Source organism: Sciurus carolinensis, chromosome 9 (genome assembly GCF_902686445.1).
Source record: "Sciurus carolinensis chromosome 9, mSciCar1.2, whole genome shotgun sequence".
Classification (NCBI taxonomy): Eukaryota; Metazoa; Chordata; class Mammalia; order Rodentia; family Sciuridae; genus Sciurus; species Sciurus carolinensis.
This window is the reverse complement of record NC_062221.1, coordinates 124,744,334-124,764,084: the sequence shown is the minus strand read 5'-3', so window position 1 is coordinate 124,764,084 and position 19,751 is coordinate 124,744,334. Positions and strand designations below refer to the sequence as shown.

Below are 19,751 nucleotides of genomic sequence, written 5' to 3'. Positions count from 1 at the left end.
GCATCTCCAGCTACCCTTCTCACCACCAGAGTTTAAAAAGATGGAAATGTGCTAATTATACCAGATTCATTTTTCACTGGTGCTGTCGTGGATTAGCCCAAAGAACATTGGGAGGGGAGGTTTTCCTGCTGCTACAGTAGATCTTCTAGTTATTATGTCAGAAAGTCTTAGGAATTTCCTCCTACCCTCTTAGAATTGATAATTAGAGGAAACAAAGAGGACAGAGAAAAAGAGCAAGGGTGTAAATGCCACCCGCGTACTAATAAGCACCAAGCTCCTTCTCCACAAAGTATTCTTTTTCTCCTAAAAGGAATTTCTGAAGACTAGTAGTTTAAGGCCTATGGCGATGAGTGTTTGTTTCTACGTGATTGTACATATGGGCATTTATCATTTTAATTATTTTTTAAGCAGGAAGAAAAATTGAAAGTGACAGCACAAAATTCATAAATGCTTTGGGGGGGGGGAATCGAGCAGAATTCATTTTCATAGCTAACTCTTTCCCGCCTTGCCTTTCTAAAGCAAAGGGCGTTCCAGTGGCTGGGATTAAGTGACAGATTGTGGGCACTGACTAACGGCGCGCTTGAGAAAGGGGGGAGCCCATCGTTTGCACACAAAGCCGCGGAGTTCCCATGCCGCAGGCGGCCCTGTCCTGGGGCACCGCAGCGCTCCAAGCTCAGCGACGCGCCAGGAAGCGCCCGCGGCGGCTCTCCGGCAGCTCTGACGCTCTGCTGGTGGCCGGGAGAAGTTAGTCACCCGGAGACCGAACCAAGCTAGCGTCCGAGCTCGGATAGGCTGGGGAATGAGGAGGCAGGAAACCGGGTACCCGGCCCGCTGGGAGGAAGCGAAGGAGCGCGAGGGGCGAGGGGTCGCTTGGGAAGCCGAAAGCCCTGGCTGGTGGATGGTGTGGCACTGTCTGCAAGGCCAGAGCGCACCAGCATGCAAAGGGGAAAAACTTGCAGCAGGAACTTCCTACCCAGGCAAGAAAGGCAAGCAAGAAAGAGGCAGGGAGAGACTTGAAATGTCTCAATAACTTTAAAAACACACCAAAACATCCCTCCAGGAGATGAGGTAAGCCGAGGCTAACCAACCCGGATTGGTTGTGAAATAACAGACCGACCCGCAGTCGCTGTGGCTTTAAATGAGACCAAGTAAATTTTATGTTTTTCTTCCCAAATACTTTCCCCCCATCGCCCTCGCTCCCTCCTTTGTCCCTCCTTCCACTCCTCCAGGTCCCGGTCCCTTCCTCCTTCCTTGTCTCCCTTTCCTCGATCACCCTCCCCCGCCCCTGCTTTCGCCCTCCCTCATCTGATTAGGCGCGGACAGGGAAGGGTGGGAGCGGTGGGGGAAGCTCTCCCTTTAAGAGGCAGCGTGCAGTGACGAATTGTTGAAATTGCCATTGCAGGATGGCATGCCGCTATAAATTCATTGTTCCACCTCCTCGCATCTTCACAGCGCTCGCGCTGCTCTCCGCGCTCTCTACGGCCGACTGGGGATGACGGCGGGCAGGAAGACACCGCAGCCAAAGGGACTCGGACGCGCTACTTCACCGGCTCTCCTCAGTCTGCCCCCCGCATTTTTGTTTTAATTTTTTATGGCTTTTTTCCGTCTCTTTCTTCCCTTTCTCTGGGTTTCAGCAGAGCCGAGGAAACCCACAAAATAAGAAAGGAAGTGGCTCCGGAGCTTGGAACCTCCGCAGCCAGCCAGTCCGGAGCAGCAAGGGGGCGGGAGGCGGCGCGCACCAGTTGCCCGCCTGGTGCGCGATACCTTTTTTACTTTTCTTGGTGCAACGACCTTGGCTACATTTGGGTTTTTCTCCCTTTCCCATATTTGCTGAATCTCCATCACCTGGCTTTTTCTTTTTTTCTTTTTTCTTTCTTTTTCTTTACTCCCCTTCTTTCCGGAGCACAAATCCAAACATTTTCCAAACCAACAAAGAAAAGTTCGCACGCTGGCATCGCGGCCCGGACAGGCTGGCGCTGCTTCTGGTCCCCCTCCCTCCTACACTTGACTCAACCTTGCAAGCAAGTGTGTGTGTGTGTGTGTGTGTGTCCCCATCCCCCGCCCCGGTAACTTCCCGGCGAATAACAAATATCCATAAAGTCCCCGTCGCGCAGCCCCTCCCCGCGGGCAGCGCACTATGCGGCTCGGGTGGGCGTCCCTGCTGCTTTGCGCGTTCCGCCTGTCCCTGGCCGCGGCCAGCCCCGCTGAGGCACCTGCCCAGGATAAAGCCCGGCAGTCTCCGGTTGCTGCAGCGGCAGCCCAACCCCGTAAGCGACAGGGGGAGGAGGCGCAGGAGAGGTTCGAGCCTCCGGGCCATCCATCCCCCCTGGCGCCGCAGCGCAGGAGCAGCGGGCTTGTGCAGAACATCGACCAACTCTACTCTGGCGGCGGAAAGGTGGGCTACCTCATCTACGCGGGCGGCCGAAGATTTTTCCTGGACTTGGAGAGGGATGGTTCGGTGGGCACTGCTGGCTTCGTGCCCGCAGGAGGCGGGCTGAGCGCACCTGGGCGCCACCGGAGCCACTGCTTCTACAGGGGCACGGTGGACGGCAGCCCTCGCTCGCTGGCTGTTTTTGACCTGTGTGGGGGTCTTGACGGCTTCTTCGCGGTCAAGCACGCGCGTTACACCTTAAAGCCGCTACTGCGGGGGCCATTGACGGAGGGAGAGACCGGGCGCGTGTACGGGGATGGGTCAGCACGGGTCCTGCACGTCTACACCCGTGAAGGTTTCAGCTTCGAAGCCCTGCCGCCACGCGCCAGCTGTGAGACCCCCGCGTCCCGGCCAGGCGCCCACCAGCGCCCCCAGCTGCACAGCAGTCCAGGCCAACATGCAGCGCTGGCCTCACAGCTCAGGGACCCGTCAGCTCTCTTGCCTGCAGGGGACCCAGGACCGCAGACCTGGTGGCGGCGGAGGCGCCGCTCCATCTCCCGGGCCCGCCAGGTGGAGCTGCTTCTGGTGGCGGATGCGTCCATGGCGCGGATGTATGGCCGGGGCCTGCAGCACTACCTGCTGACCCTGGCCTCCATCGCCAACAGGCTGTACAGCCACGCCAGCATCGAGAACCACATCCGCCTGGTCGTAGTGAAGGTGGTGGTGCTGGGGGACAAGGACAAGAGCCTGGAAGTAAGCAAGAACGCAGCCACCACACTCAAGAACTTTTGCAAATGGCAGCACCAGCACAACCAGCTGGAAGATGACCACGAGGAGCACTACGATGCGGCCATCCTGTTCACCAGGGAGGTAGGTCCAGCTGGGGTGGGTGCACCTGGCGCTGGCATAAGGAGGTAGGTGGAAGGGACAGTCTTGCTGATGACTTTGTTTCCCCTACAAACCATCTGCCACTATAGACTTGCTTAATTGCATCTTGCAGAAAACCCAGGCAGCCTCCAGCTCTGCTCCTGTGTTCAGATTGGCCTCCGCAGTCATTCTTGCCTTAGTGACTAGACCTGCTTAGGCAATCAGTAACGCTGGATGTCGTCCAGTCTGAGATAGATTAGCACAGGGTCTCATACTTGGTGAAAGAGCACTAAAATGCTTGAGAAACTGTTCATAGTTTAATGGGAAGAGGGGAAAGCAAGATTTCCTTTGGAATCATCAATCTTTTGCTTTCCAGTGAAAGCAAACAAATAACTTTGTCTAACCTAATAGAAAGGGCTTGTTAGTTCCTCCGGATAGTTCATCTGATGCTCTTCCTTTGTAAATGTCCCTACTTGAGCTCCTGCTGCAACACAAGAGAAGGGAAGACTTTCTGAAGGACCCCTTTTCCAATCTGGTTTCCTAGTGGAGTTCTTACAGGTCTACCTTGCAGTCTCAGTTCCTGGGAAGGAAGAAATGTGGGAGGGTCAGGAGAACACAGAAGCCCAATCAGCTGACAGGACAAACTTGTGAAGTTGCTTAACAAGTTCTTGCTTAGTAGACCAGTGAATCACAAGCACTATCCTTGCCAACTCAGCGGCCAAGGAAGGGTCACATCCAATTCACAGGTTTGGGTTCTGGAAGAATGTTTCTGAAGCTCCAGTGCACAAGATCTAGGCAAAGAGTCAAGACCTGAGCAAGGAGTATTTTCCCAGGATTTTAAGGAAGACCTTTACAGGAAAGAAATGGATCTTTATAAGGCCAGAGGTTCAGGGAAGAACACAATATCTGTTTATGTAGTCATTAGACCACCACGTTAGTGTGACATTAACAAAAAGTCTGGATTGAATTGGGGCCTGGGTTGCTCATAGTTCTGAGCCTCAGTTTTCACAGTTCTGCTTCGATTGGCAGATTTCTGGATTCTCAAATGCCTGTTAAGAATCAACTTTTAAAACTCGTTCTTGAAGTGTTTGAGACTGATCCCAGAATAGATGAAGGATTACAAACTTTGAAGTATTATCTAAATCGAGAGATGGAACAAACTGAACAGATAAGAAATTAAATGATGCATGAGACTTCAGAATCATGACTTCACTACCTGATTTTTCTCTTTTTACTGAGGCACCCACGGTATGAAGGAAAGTGTTGATAAATTTGGAGTGGTACATGTGGTTCATGGAGTGGACATAATGTAAACCACATGTAAACAAAGACACTGGAGGGCAACATTTTAGGGAGAACCAGGCAGAGCTCCCGTGTGGTGCACAATGGAAAATCTTTCTCCTCATTAAGTGATATTCTGGAATCCATCCTTTAATTCCTCTGCACAACATTAGTCTTTGAAATGGTAGAACATTCATTTTGTAGCCCGCCCTATGAAGTTCTCCTGTAAAACTATCCCTTTCTTATTTAGTTTCCAAGTCCATTTTTTTTTTTTCATAAGTAACTTTCCATGTCTGGGTTTCCTTGCTTTGCTACATCACAAGAGCCTGCCAAGCAGGAAGCTTTGGAGAGTTTATGGAAGGAGGCTCCCTAAAGAAAAAGGAAAAAAAAAAAATCTTTTGTAGGCAGACTGCTCTGAAGAGTAGGTCATTTTAATCATTCATCTCTAATACTAAAATATATTCTAGAATTCTAACATAAATCAAAATTGATAAAAGACCCATCACTCCTTGCTCTCTGACCCATAATTTTCTTAATTGTTTCCCAGACTAAAAGAAACGAGGCAGTGATTGTATATGATGTCTATCTATTGTTTTTTCTGGATTTGCTTTTTTGCTTGGGTAGTTAAACAGTTCTTATTTTCCAAACCGTGAAACTTAATCAGAATATTTTAAATGGATGAGAGCAAGGAAAAAATAAATTGATCATCTATCTTCATTTTAATAAGTATGATAATAACATACTGTTTTCAAACCGATCTACACATGGGAAATATTTGACATGGGTCCTCCTTGGCCTCATTGCCAAGCAGCAGCATACTTTAAGGACAGGAAATCTCATTTAGTTTCCAGTTGGCCTTCTAGTGTACACATCTGACTTCATAAAAACCGCAGTTGAAAAGCCAAATTAGTACAAGGTATTAGAGTATATGCAGCTAAATTCAAAGCGTACTATTAGGTGACTGAGACAAGTATTTCAAGACTTCTATGCAGCATTCACTTGAGAATACTCCAAATGCAGAGTTTATTTTTGCCTTATTCTGCAGAAAGAGAAAAACAAAAAGGCTGGAGGAGCGGTGATCTGGGAGTATCTATCTCATGGAAATCAGTTGTCTTAAGGCCTTAAGAATATCTTTCTCACCTATTTCTATTTCAATGCGAAATACCCAGACTCGACACCAGGATTCTACTTTTACAACTCTGTTTTGAATGTTAAGAAGTGCGTTGCTTAGCAGCCAGATGCCAAGCCATCAAATCCATGTTTTGATGGGCTCTGAGTCCTGTTCAAATTTTGTCTCCAGATGTCTTCTCCTAAATTACTTGTTTTTCAGGCATGAAGCAAATGTGTGAGGATATGTTTTCCACTGTGTTTACTAGCCGCGGCCACCTTGAATGTTGTGTCTGGAAGTCAGCAGAATAGTGGCCATAATTTTTCTATCGAACTAACACATTGCTCTCAGGTCTATCCCCTGGCCTTTCAGTACAGTTCTAATTAGAGAAACTTAGCACCCCTCAATTTTCTGGCACAGAAGCCATTTTCATTGTGGAATGGCACTTATGCTGGATTTCACACCACTTGTGCCTTCAAATGGTTGAAATCCGACCTCCCCAGTCTTTATTTTTCCAAGAATCTTTCCTGTTCCTGACTTCCTCTTTTATTTAAAAAAAAAAAAAAAAAAATTTTTTTCTTTAAAGACAAACTCTCAAACCCACTTTGTAGACCATTCACTCTCTTTTAAAAACAAAAGTCTCTCCAGTTGATGACAAAATTGGAAATTGTTTAACATTCCCTTCACCCTTGCATATCACCAACGAAAGCTTTATCCTACTGTGGGTTGAAAGCATGGGATCGAAACTGAACCAGCTAAGAGACTGTGCCATACCCAAAGTTAATTCACTGTCGTTATTTATCAGTGTGCACTTTAATGGGCTATTGTCTCCCAGCTCAAGACTCTCTTCTCTTATTCTACCTTAGCTTAGGATGCTGGGACTGGAACTTAGACCCGTGTCTCATTTACCTCCCGCTTCCTTCTTGGGTTCTGACAATAGGGGGCACTCAAGAGGGAGACCAGAAGCTTGAAAGAGAGAAAGGGATGTATTTTCTCTTACTGTCCTGCTGACTAGACCAAATGACTCAGTGTCTAAATTTGAATTCAAATTCATTTAAAGAAAAAAAGGAGCCCTTATCAATGAATCATAGCTGCAGGTCAATCTTAACTAATAAAAGGTTAAACAACCCTGAAATGGGGAGACTAGTAGCAGATTAAGCAGCTCTAATTAGTATTATTAGTATATGAGAAGTTTTCTGAAGACTCTAAATTCGTCTATTAGAGACAATACCCCACCACACACAGAACCTATTGCCTTTCTGTGTGTCTCACATTGGGCACGAGCCTGTGTGCACCTGCCGTGTGTGACACTCTCACTAGACGGTGGTAGGTAGTAAGATGGAAAATACCTGGTCCCTGCACTGGGCTTATCACCAGCAGAGAGGATGCAGATATGTGCAGAGATCAGTCTAGTGTCGGGAAGACTGATAAATGCAGTACTGAGCCGTAAGCAAAGCCTATGAGAGGAAGAGGGAGGGGACTGTGAATTCTACCAGTGGATTTTTATACAGGTCTTTTTGTACAAGTAGAATTCAAGTGGTCCTCAAGAGATGGATAGACTTGATTTGGATTCAACCACCTGTGATTAAGCACTTTATATGTACTACTCAGGGGTGTAAACCACACGATCATTAATCCTTTCAGCCGTCTACAACCAGTTTCATTCTTCTAGTTTGACAGATAAGAACACTCGTGTACAGAGAAACAGATAATTTTAGAGCAACAGCTGACAAATGGCAGAGAAAGAAGATAGTGCTCTTTAAACTAAAAATATAATCACTAATTTATTCAAACATTCAATATGTTCCTCCTAGGCAGGGATTTAGAGATTTAAAAAGTGGCCACTTTCCTCAGAATCTATTCCAGGAAACAGAGAAGTGGATAATTTGGGTGGAGCATGATGACTTTTATGAAAGATGTGGTTGTAGGGCATCAGGGAAGTGAATGAGGTTGCCAATCACATCCCAGTTCAGTTCAGATTTGAAGAAAAGATAGGCGTTAGCCAGACCCGTAAGGAGGATGTAGGCATTAAGAATACAACAGGGGGGCTGGGGAGATAGCTCAGTTGGTAGAGTGCTTGCCTTGCAAGCACAAGGCCCTGGGTTCGATCCCCAGCACCCAAAAATAAAAATAAAAAAGAATACAACAGACCTTCATGTCCCGTGGCCTAGGGGTGTCGTGATAATTCTGCAAAATGCAAGGGGTCAGCTGTGATGGGATAGGGAATGTGAGGGTGGAAAGGTAAGAGATGACTTGGAGAAGACAGTAGCAACAAGGTTACAGATAAAGAAGAAACTGTCTACTACTACATTATCCATCTTCTTGGGATATCATAAAATGCCATAGAATGGGTGGCTTTAACAACAGAAATGTATTTTCTCTCAGTTTGGGAAGCTGGAAAGTTTAAGATCAAAGTTCTAGGTTTGTTTTGGGGTGAGGCCTCTTTTCCTGGCTTGTCCATGTTTTTGCTATGTGCTCAGGTGCCCTTTCCTCTGTGAGTGCATTGAGGGCACAGAAAGGTTTGAAAAAGATGGAGCTCTGGTGTCACTTAAACTGAAGAAGCTCACAGTGGTCTAAACTAAAGTAATGGCATTAGGAATGGAGGGGCACAGGTCCAGTTGAGAAGTGTTTAAAAGTCAGATGTGGATAAATGACTCTTTTCCTATCTGATCAGGGACCCATCCTTATGACCTCATTTAACCTGATTTACCTTCTTATAGGCCCGATCTTCAAATCCAGTGGCATTGGGGTTTAGGAATTCAATTTAGGAATTTAGGGAGGACACAGTTCAGTCCACAGCACCACGGCAAGCAGTCTATGTTATAAATTAAATGCAGTGGGAGTCAAAGGAATGAGTACTAGTGGGAAAACAGCAATGATCAGAGGTGTGTTCTAGGATGAAAGTAGCTGGACTGGATCTAGTTGAAGCTAGGCTGTCTCTGTAATCTAAACTGAAGAAACTCAGGATGATCTAAACGTAAGTAATGGCACTAGGAACTGAGCAGCACAGGTTCAGTTGAGAAGTGTTAAAAAGTTAAATGTGGATAAATGACTCTTGTCCAGCAGCAAGACTATTTTGGTCTAAGATTTGGGGACTGAAATATTCATAAGAAATAGTGAATGCAGGAAATAGTGAACAGGACAGAGCAGAAAAGGTCAGCAAAGGGAAGCAGGAGGGTTGGGTTACATTGTGCAAGGGTTTGAATGCCAGGCCAAGGTCAATGGGGAGGGGTGGAGGAATTTTAAAAGATTTGTACTCTAAGAAAGAAACTGATCACGGTGCAGAATTAGAAAAGTTACTGAGACACAGGACCAGTTAAAAGTCTCAGGTGATAGTCCAAGCAGGAAGGAATAATGGGAAGAATAAGAAATAGAGAGCAACTACAGTGACTTACAGTAGAAGTGGCAAGACAGAGAAAGACAGAGGCAAGTTAATGACATTATCAGGTTTCTTATCCATCACTTGTTTTCTTGCTTTCTGGAATATCCTTTGCAATACAATTTGAATATTCAGTTGCCCTCTAAAATGACTGAGTTTTACCTGTCATACCCTAGATATGAAGACCTTGTTGCTTTTTATTTACTGTAAAAAATTTTTAGAAGTGCAGATGTCAGTGTTCGAGATAACATCAAGAATAATGTACTGATTTAACAATGCCATGAAATAAGTTCAGGAATTGAAATGTTTGGCTGCAGGTGTAAATTTGAGCCTCATTCTGCTCCAATGAGACTTTGGGCACTGCTGCCCCTGAGCTTTAATTTCTTCTCTATAAATTGGAGAACACCTTGTCCAATTTCCTTATGTTAGTGATGAAGGGACTTTGTCTCAAAGTCAGTAAACTATTTACATATTACTTCTTTTCTCCTATTTATTGTTTTTAAATATGCATGACAGTAGGTTGTATTTTGACATATTATGCTTATATGGGATGCAACCCGTTGAAATTTTGATCCCATTCTTGTGGTTGAACATGATGTGGAGTTACCCTAGTCATGTATTCATATATGAGCATACGAAAATTATGTCTGATTCATTCTATTATCTTTCCCATCCCCTTCCCTTCCCTTCATTCCCACATACTTCTTACTGATAGAGGTAGAATGAGAAAAGCATCTGCTTTCCATGCACCATCTTTATCAGCTTTGCTCCCATTCTCCAGAATGACTCTTCCAAGCATCTACTCCCTTCGATCTCAAGTGTGCTTTCTTTTTCCCTTCCTTCCCCCTATTTATCAGAGAATGTGTCCTATCTAGGAACTCTGGATCCAGACAACCTTTCCAGCTTCCTTAGCTAGTCCACCCCCAAAATCCTGAAATCATCATAGCCAACTTCTCCTCCTTCCCAAACAGAGCCTGCCTTTTACCACCCATGTTGTATCCACAAGTCCTTCCTTGTTAGACTACCTTTCTTCCAGACTACAAAACCAGCAAAGGTGTCTCCAGTTCTTTGGAACCTTTACTGATTCTCTCAAGGAAGGTTCGCTTCCTCTCCTGAATTCCTGCAACCATCTATTCATCTTAGCACAGCTTGCTTTCCCTTTGACATATCTGGTTTGCTCACTGAATTATGATGTTTCTTAAAGATGAGGATCAGATCTTATTTCACTTGTTCATTGTAGTATCAGCACTTAGCAGAGTGGCTAGCAGACTGTAGGCATGTAATAATTGTTTGAGGAATAAAAGTGCCTGGATTCCTTAGCTCTTAATACAGGTGGGCTCTGCATGTTTGGCATCACCCAGTTGTACCCAGAGGTGTGGTTAGAGATAATATAACATGGGTCATGGTAATGATAGGCCTAAAAGTCCCAATTAATACAGTTTGTGTTGAAGTGCAAAATAAAACCCTTATTATGATGGACTGCTATATAGGTAGCCAGAAAAGTAAATGACACCTGAAGAAGCAGATCCGTGTTGAAGGCACAGAAATAAAAGGAAGTTGGATTTGATCAGTTCATGCTGCATGGATGTGTGGAAAAATCACACTGGAGCCATTCATATGTACAAGTAGCACATGTTAATCAAAGATAAAATATAATTTTAAAAAGTAATCATGTTCACAGAATGAAGATGCATGGTGAGTGTACATGTGTGTGTGATTAAACTATGTACCACCCCATTAATTCTTTATCACTAATCACTCCTCTGTAAGAGCTGTGTGGAGAAAGGGGTGAACAACTCATGTACATGAACTCTGTTTCCTGCTCTTCCCTTGAACATCACCCCTGCACTTACCAGGAGGTAATATTTACAGAAACAGGAATTGCTGTTATGTAACTTCTGTGTAAGGTGTTCTTCCTGAACTTGGGCTGTTGCCACTGTGGTTTTGGTGGTGTCTGCTCTTATCAGCATTTGTATTTCCTCACTACTTATCAAAGCATGTGTGTGGGGCATGGGAGACCAGTCTCTCAATCAAGGCAGGAAATCCTTCAACTCCTGTGATGTGTTCTACTTTGGATATTCACGATTGCTTGGTTCGTTTTTCCCAGCACTGGGACTTTCCAAGCTATGCTATTCTCTGGGCATTGGTCTCCCCAAGGCAGCATTATTTGCTCCCTGTCTTCTTCCACATCCCCACAAACTTGTCTTGGGCTTTATTAGTACTTCTAAATTCCATGATAAATCACAAGATTCGCCACAAGCCAAGTCTTCTAAAAGGTCACACCTGGTGAATGGTCACAATGTCAGTGGCCTTCCTGTCAGTTCTTTGTTGGTCTTGAAGACCAGCTCAGTTAGTTTTTTATACCTTTATGTTTTTATTTTTATGTGGTACTGAGGATCGAACCCAGTGCCTCACACATGCTAGGTAAGCACTCTACCACTGAGCCACAACTCCAGCTCCTCAGATATATATTTTTTTAATTTTTTATTTGTTTTAATTAATTATACATGATAGTAGAAGGCACTTTGATACATCATATATAATGGAGTATAATTTCTCATTCTTCTGATTTTACATGATGTTGAATCCCACTGGTCATGTAGTTACATATGTACATAGGGTAATAATATCTGATACATTCTACTATCCTTCCTATCTCTATACCGGCTCCCCTACCTTTAATCCACTCCCCTAATCGAAAGTAACTATTCTTCCCTAGCTCCCTCCCCTTCATAGATTAGCATCTACACATCAGAGAACACATCCAGCTTTTGTTTTTGGGGAATTGGCTTATTTTGCTTAGCATGATATTCTCCAACTCCATCCATTTACCAGCAAATGCCATAATTTCATTCTTTTTTGAGTTGGACACCCTGTCTCTGTCTTGTAACCTAGCCAACACACACCAAAAGTCCACAGTTATATCTCTGCATGCTTTTGTAATTCTTCCATTTTACTAAGTCTTCTATTGCATTTTTCTCTAAACAGTGGTAATAAGATATTGATCCTGTATAAGAAGAGCCATCTTTCAGCAAAGATATAATTAACCTTCAGATCCACAATGAATAAAGCAAAAAGTGTTTGTCACTACTTTTAATTCATTTACCTCTTCTGTAATAATGTATGTATAGGACCACATTACTTCACTACCTCCTGCTCCAAATGTAGGTTATATATAATGATATATACATACATATATGCTATTGCTCCAATAGTACCAGTGCTCTTACTCTGAATTTGAAAAACAAATCCTATAGACATGAAATAAAGTTTGCATATGTATCATTATAAACCACCACCAGAAAATAGAAAGGAATGTGATATGCTGAATTCTTAATAATTTGATACACAGGTTAGTTTTCATACATTTAGATGAGCATTGGTTCACAAAGAAATTCAGATGTTCATTGTGAATCTTGAGAGTAAAACAAGTATATTGCTAAGTCTTGAAATCATATGAGCAAAATGGAAAGGTTGCCAGTTTATAATTATAGCTATGGAAATATAATAGTGTGACTATGTAGTCAAGGGATTTAATCAGGGTGGCTGAAAAAATAACAAGTGCTTCTGTTCATAATTTTGTCACATGCACACATTTCCATGGCAAAAGGCCAGATGCATTTATTGCAATTCAAAGATGACAAGGAGAGCTGATGGCCCTTAATGAGCAATTGATTAGCAGTAAACAGAGAGAGATTAAGATTCTACTTGAAATGCCATTCAAGACAGGAAGGCCATTTCCTTTAGCTGTGGCTCTTTACTCAACCTTATTAGCAAGAAGGGAAAATTTAGTTTTTGGATTTCATTATTTGAAGAAATGAACCCCAAATTATGAAATAAACATAAACCTTGATGCAGAACTACATAGGCATACAGAAATAACCTACAGTATCTAGCAGCTCTCTTAAATGATGACCTGGGACTTGGTCTTAGGACAACTAAAATGATTGGAGAGGATGAGGATTTAAAAATGTATTTTACTATATTATTATCTCACAGACTGATTATTATGCAAAAGTGTATCCCAATTTTAATTTTAAAAACTACTAATTTGTTCTCAGCAGCTGTAGTTTGGGATCCCATGGGATGACATATGAGAATACACAGGAAACTTTGGAGGGTGTTGTGGGTTTGGGGCCTTGATTCACCAAGGCCACTTGGCTGAGAATGTCTGCAGCTACACTAATATGGTGACCACAGTGTAATTCATCACAGCCGGAAACACAATGTACAGAACACAATAATGACCTGAAAACACACAAAAGGGAATACAATGGGGTGTCCCTTCACTTTGGTTGGATTTTTAGACAGCAAAATTGGGAAGAATTAGAAGACTGTGTTGGCCTTGGGTCGGTGGCACGGCTTGCAGGATCATAACATCCAGCTCTGTTGCCTAATGGCTGGAGAGGTCCTACTAGCATGCAGCATAGGAAAGTGTGTGAGGGTCACATTGAGTCTGACCACATGTCACCATTCAACTCAATTAACCAAGTGTCTTTTGAGTTCCCGCATTATGGCAATTAGGGGAATGCAAAAATGGCAGCTATAATGGAAACAGTACTTTTAATTTCAACTTTAAATAGTAATTAACATTTTAAAAATTTATTTTCCTTCTTACAGTTATTAATGTATGGCTCTCTAGAAATACTATCTTATTTGGGGGGATGTCCACACTATTCATTACATTTTACTGAAAATAATAGATAAGCACAAGAAAATCTAATGTCTGTTCATTTTGAAATAACATTTAAAGAAAATATTGTCTTTACAAATCTTATATGCCAAAACTTATGGCTGAGCCACGTGCAGTGACACATTCTTGTAATCACAGTGGCTCAGGAAGCTCAGGAGAATCACAAGTTCAAAGCCAGCCTCAGCAACTTAGCAAGACCATAAACATCTAAGCAAGACCCTGACTTAAAATAAAAATATAAAAAGGTCAGGGATGTAACTCAGTGGTAAAGTGCCCCTGGGTTCAGTCCCCAGTACCAAAAAATGAAAAAGAAAATGTGACTGACATTTTCTTTTTCATCTTCATCATTCAATGTCTTCTTGAGGTTCCTTTCAGCCAAAACTGTGATTTTTAACTATTAGTGGAGTGTAATCATTTTCCCTTTTGAGAATCTCTTAAAAGCTGTGCAATTTTCTCACCAAAAAAATTCGTATGCCCATATCCATTCTATACACATAAATAATACACCTGCATTAGACATATTTTTCTGAGGATTGATCAGGTTGAGAAACACTTAAATGCTGTGAGTGAGAGTGGAGGGTGCATACGTTTCTGAAGATGAAAACTATGAAATTACAACTCAGTTTGGAAATTGAGAGATGATCTTTTGAGTGATTGTATATATGAATTAAACTTCAGTTTCCCTTTCAAGTTACTGAAAAATTTATCTCATCATTAATATACAGATGCATTTTTCTCCTGTGACAGAAAGCAAATTATTAGGAGGGTCTTCTGATAAATTTAGCATGTTTTGGGGTCAGAATATTAGGGCTTTCCTATACACGACCATCTGGGAAGGTCATCCTTGACATACTATATATGCTTTAGGACTCTGTTAAAGCTTTGATTGTAATGGACAAGGTACATTACTAAGACGTGCTTTCAAATGTACTTGAGTGCCTTTATCCTTTTGTGCTTCTGGTCCCAAAGTAGCTCAGAAGAGTCTCTGCCCTGGGTTTGTCTTTGGAACCTTTCCAAGATCTGAGCAGGTGACACCATAAACATATCCCAGCCTTGCCATTTGGGGTGAGCAAGTGGCTGGACATGGTGGCTCTTTCTGGATGTAAATTGATTGTAATGATTTCTTTCTTTCTCCTGGGCAGGATTTATGTGGGCATCATTCATGTGACACCCTGGGAATGGCAGACGTGGGGACCATATGTTCTCCGGAGCGCAGCTGCGCTGTGATTGAAGATGACGGCCTCCACGCAGCTTTCACCGTGGCTCACGAAATTGGTATGCAGCGCCTTTTCTCCTCCCTGGCCAAGTCAAACACTTGTAGCAGCTGCAGCAGGAACCAAAATATTTGGCAATTAATTCCAGATTTCTTCTGGTTCAGATGTACCCGTTGGGAATTAAATTTGTTTATATTTGCACTTTTAGGGTTAACTAATATGTGAGAAGGAAGACGAAGTCAGCAACGTGGTGTATGTTTCCTTTTGACAGTGTCACTTAAAAGTTAAAGAGAAATTTGCTACTGCTACTATCTTCTTCCTGTCCTTTTAAGCTTTGCTAAGTGACTCCTAGACGAAATTTGTCACAGTCACCTATGGAATGTGGAGACGTCCCTTTTGGAAGTTATTCAGCACAGTACTGGCTCACCCAGGGCTAATCAGTTTGCACAGAGGTTTAACATGTTTTGCTCTGTTGTGAGAGATGATAGCAGACTCTCATCAAAGGTAATCAGTAGCTTATGGATAATATTCCTGTCTCCTTCTCTGTAGCATGGGCAAGGGAAACCAAGCAGACACTTAACAGGGTTTGCTTTAAAATGTCATTTACCCAATTTGTTTGGTTTAAGATATGTATCCAAACCCTACGACTATAAATCTAGGACAGAGTTAACTGTTAAAATACATACCTGCAATAAGGAATATGTGCTTTCTTACCACTGACATAGGCCACTAGATGTATGAGAAATCAGTTTAATACTTAGGACTAGATGTTGCAATTAGACACTCTGGGTTCAATTTTTGGTAAAATACCTTTTACCTGGGTCACATAGGTCCCAGGTAACTCTCAAAGCTTTAATTTTTGTATGTGAATTGTAGAGATAATAATATCTATTTTATGAAATTCTTTCAGGGGCCAAACTAGATGTATATATCCACATGTACTTCTCTTGTGCATTTTAGTTAAATAATTTATTTGCTTTCTTAATTTATGTATCACCTTTTAGCATCATTGTTTTGGTGGGACAAAATATGGTTAGATCATTATTGTAGTTTTAAGGGTTTTTTTTTTTCTTATTTTTATTAAACAGATTTAGATGTTTTTACAGCTAAAACCATAACTCTCACCTCTTATGGGATAATCATGACATTAATGTCTCTAACACTCCTGACACTCTTATAATCTTGACAGCAACAACAAAACCCAAACATAAAGCGTTAATGTAAATAACTGTACAACATCACAGATGAGAATTCAGTCTACAGTTGTTGAGCATCCTTGGCCTCAGGAGCCAAAGATCTGAGCTGGAGTCCCAAGCGCTGTTTTAATGTTCTCTGTGTTACGTAAGTAATTTGGGCATGTTGCACTGGAAGAGCCCATAAGCCTGAAGGTGTTTTTAAAACACAAGCCATTTGGTCTTCAAGGTAGGGGGCTTGTCCTCATGTGTCTCTCACTCATACCAATTAAGCAGATTGATAAATACACAGTCTAATATAGATCATTAGTCAGTATTTATTCCATATTGATGAATGTGCATGAGTAAATGGGAGAAGGAATCACAGGAGTTGCTAAAAGCAACATCCCCATTCTGCAGTGGAACTAAAGGAATTCATTCAAGTATTCCAGAGGATTATAATTCAACAGAGGAGATTTTAAAAGTATACCAGTAGTTAGTCACCATTATCCAAAGTAAGAAAAGTCCCATATGAAAGCATCTAAATCCCAGAGCAACAGCCTGGTTTGTCTTAGCAGGGTGGAGAAAAGACCAGGAATTGCCAGCCGAGCTGGGTTTTGGTGTCATCCACCCACAGGCCCCTGAGCTCCAGATCCTGCCCTTCACTGGAGAGATCGGGCATTCCTTAAGAAGGGCTCTTCCTTCCCTCCATCCTGCTCTCTGTAATGATCTGCTTTCCCAAGACGGCAGCATCTGGGAGGTCTCCCTGTAGGAGAAACACCTCGCTATCAATACAGCTTCTTCAGGGCTGACTCCCAAGCCAACTAGGCTGGAAAGAAAAGCCTGGCAGCGCCACCCTCCCCAGCCCCACCAAATTCCTCCAGTGCCTTGGTTACGCCAGCGTGTGCACAGTCTGAAAATCAGATATAAGAACAAATGTTGTACTGAAACTATGTACACATATATAGTAAGAACTTATCTTAGTGGTACGGGATTATTGGACATAGTTATAGAATAATGTCATAGAAATGTGGGCTTTCATATGCAAAATCAAACCTAAATCTTTAATGTATGATCATATCCTTGTGTCCCCTTTAATTTCTTGTTGGACCACCTCTGTTTACCTCTTTAAAATTCTCTGTAAATCATTCTCCAAACAATTATTGCCCACTTGATTTCCCTTTTTGCATTATAAATGGCCTAATCTGAGACATACAAGGTCTGGAGGTAGGGAAATATGGATTTAATTCCCTGTTCATAAAGAAATCTGGCTTTCATTCACTTTATTTTCTAATTGCTTTATTATTTAATTTTGCTTTCTGCCTAAATATTATGAACATATGTTATAAAGTACCAGCCATAAAATTTTTAAGAAAGATAACCTCCCAAAACATTCTTAGTCTTCTGTGTATTATTAGAGTCTTATCCCTACAGTCCCTGGGTCTTAGGTAATGCAGCTCACTGATCTGTTTCCAGTGCTTTTATTTTTGGATCTTTGCTTGAAGTTTTCAGCCAAACTCAAGCTCACCGTGCCCTGGATTCAAATTCTGCTCTATTCCTTCCATGCATTTTTCTTCCTCTCCTTTTATTATATGTTTGCTGCTTTCCAGATTGAGGAACTCTATAGACAGACTATGTATGGTGATAAAAATGACATTTGGAAACCTCAGTTTCCTGGTGTTTTGAATCTGCTTTAGCCTCATTCCAAACTGTGCAGTTTGCTTCATGCAAACAGATACTGTAAATGTGTTACTGATCTCAAAACACAAGCTGGGAGAACATTTTCAGGCTGTTCCTATAATTTTTCTACTTTATTTCTTCTATAAGCAGTAAAAGGATATGTTTGATTAAGAATAACACTTCCCTGAACTGGCTTACAGGTTCTCATGGGAGTGTCCCCCTGCTTCCTCTTTTTCTACATAGTGGTTTAAAATTTAAGGTCAGATTGACTTTGTGAAGGAACAAGTAAATCTAAATTTCCTTTTTTTTTTTTTTTTTACCCTTTCTAAAAAAAAAAAAAAATCTACCTTGAGATCCAACTCATGATAGAGAAAAAAACTGAAGTTCTTATCTTGCATCATTTCTGTTCATGATCCTAAATTGCTTTTAAAGTTAGAATGCATGGATTAAATGAACAATTCTGAAAAGCTACTCTTTTCATGTACTGCATATTAACTAGAGCATTATTTTTTCTGCTAAATCTTCCAAAAAGAGAAAAGAAAGCAGCAGGGTTTTGGAGGTGCATAGGCCACTGATGCCAATGCAGGCTTCCGGAAGATAGCTGTTGATTAGAAGACATCTACACTGTCAGTAATAAATAAATTATCTTCCTCTTCACTTGTTCTGTGCATGTGAACATTGACCCATTTGTTAGACTATTTCAAAAAGTTATTTCCAACCATCAAAAACGCAGTCTCCATCCATGTGCCTTGGGTGGAGGTAGGAATGTGTTTACGGCCATTTTACAATCCAAATGTGAACTGCAGAAAGTTTTCAAGTTGATGTAAGTTTACATTTTGAGTTTATATTTTTAACTTGTCAAACTTTTATTATAGACTTGTAATAATAAAGATTTCACCTGCTGCACACATGGTTGTTAAAAACAATCATTTTATTGATGTTGAGCCAGCTTCTAACACACTAGGGAGAACAATCTGATTTTATTTAGATTAATGAAATCCATAATTTGCAAACATGCCAAAGGTTTGCTTTATAGTAGTTAATTATAAAATGTGCTAAGTGAATCTCTGCACTATGAAAGACTCCAATGTGCTTCCTAAGCTAAAGCCAGGCGATTTTAAAAAGTCAAGACCAAATACTCAGTGGAGACTTGGGAAGTGGCCGAGACACAACAGCAGGGCTGCCTGTGTTTTGCTGTGGTTAGAGGGTGTTCTCTGGTTGTGCTGATCTGCCTGTGACTACTCCCATCAATGATTAGATTAAACAAGGCCATGTTTTGAAAAGCTGTGGCAGCCCTTGACACACCATAGACCAAAGCCAAGTGCACAGCATCAGATGTCCGAACTGGCTGTGAGATGTGAGGTGAGAAGGAAGCTGGGATTTAACTTGTTTTTTATCCCCAAACCCATTGCTTTAATCAATGTGAACGGAGCATTTTTTTCTATCCAGTTTGGAGCAGTGCCATACTGTCTTTCTTGGCTCCAGATGAAAGGTCGGAATAGGTCTTTTCTATATGTCTAACATCATTGAGTGATTTAGTGCTTGTTAAGTTTTTAAAACATCAAATCCCAATTCGTGTTTCTCTGGGGGAGGCCTCTTGATTTTCTGCTGCATGTGTGGAAATCAAGTTGAAGGTGGCAGAAAAAGGAAAATTGCATATACTGTGTGATTTGTTTTTCCTCTAGCAATTAGGAATTTTTCTCTTTCCCTTCCAATTCAAAGGGTTTAGTAATATTAAAATCTATTAAAATCACTGAAGACTAGCATACCCAATAAGTGAGAGCATAACCATCAGCAAGGACAGTAAAGTTAGCTGGTCCCTTGGTCAAGCACATATTCTAAGCGGTTTACGTCTTTTATGTCACTTAATCTTCACAACATGCTCTGAGAAGTAGTTATGGGTCACCCAAGTGAGGAAGTAACTGACACACAGAGAAGTGTCTAAATCTAAGCCCAAGAACTATACCTCTAGGATAAGATTTGAAT

General features: G+C 42.0%; 1 protein-coding gene across 4 annotated transcripts in view; it reads left to right on the top strand.

Moving 5' to 3' along the window:
• The first annotated feature begins 690 nt into the window (after positions 1–690).
• The window catches only part of Adamts5 (ADAM metallopeptidase with thrombospondin type 1 motif 5), a 49,431-nt gene continuing 30,370 nt past the window's right edge, over positions 691–19,751 (top strand). Inside the window, exons 1-3 of one of the 4 annotated variants that reach the window (XM_047564853.1) lie at positions 691–1,068; positions 1,403–3,241; positions 14,842–14,974. In XM_047564853.1, coding sequence (XP_047420809.1) covers positions 2,138–3,241; positions 14,842–14,974 — 1,237 coding nt within the window. In that variant the 5' untranslated portion in view covers positions 691–1,068; positions 1,403–2,137. Of the gene's footprint in view, positions 1,069–1,380; positions 3,242–14,841; positions 14,975–19,751 lie in introns of those variants that run through there. The other 3 variants (XM_047564852.1, XM_047564850.1, XM_047564851.1) reach the window with 3 other exon arrangements.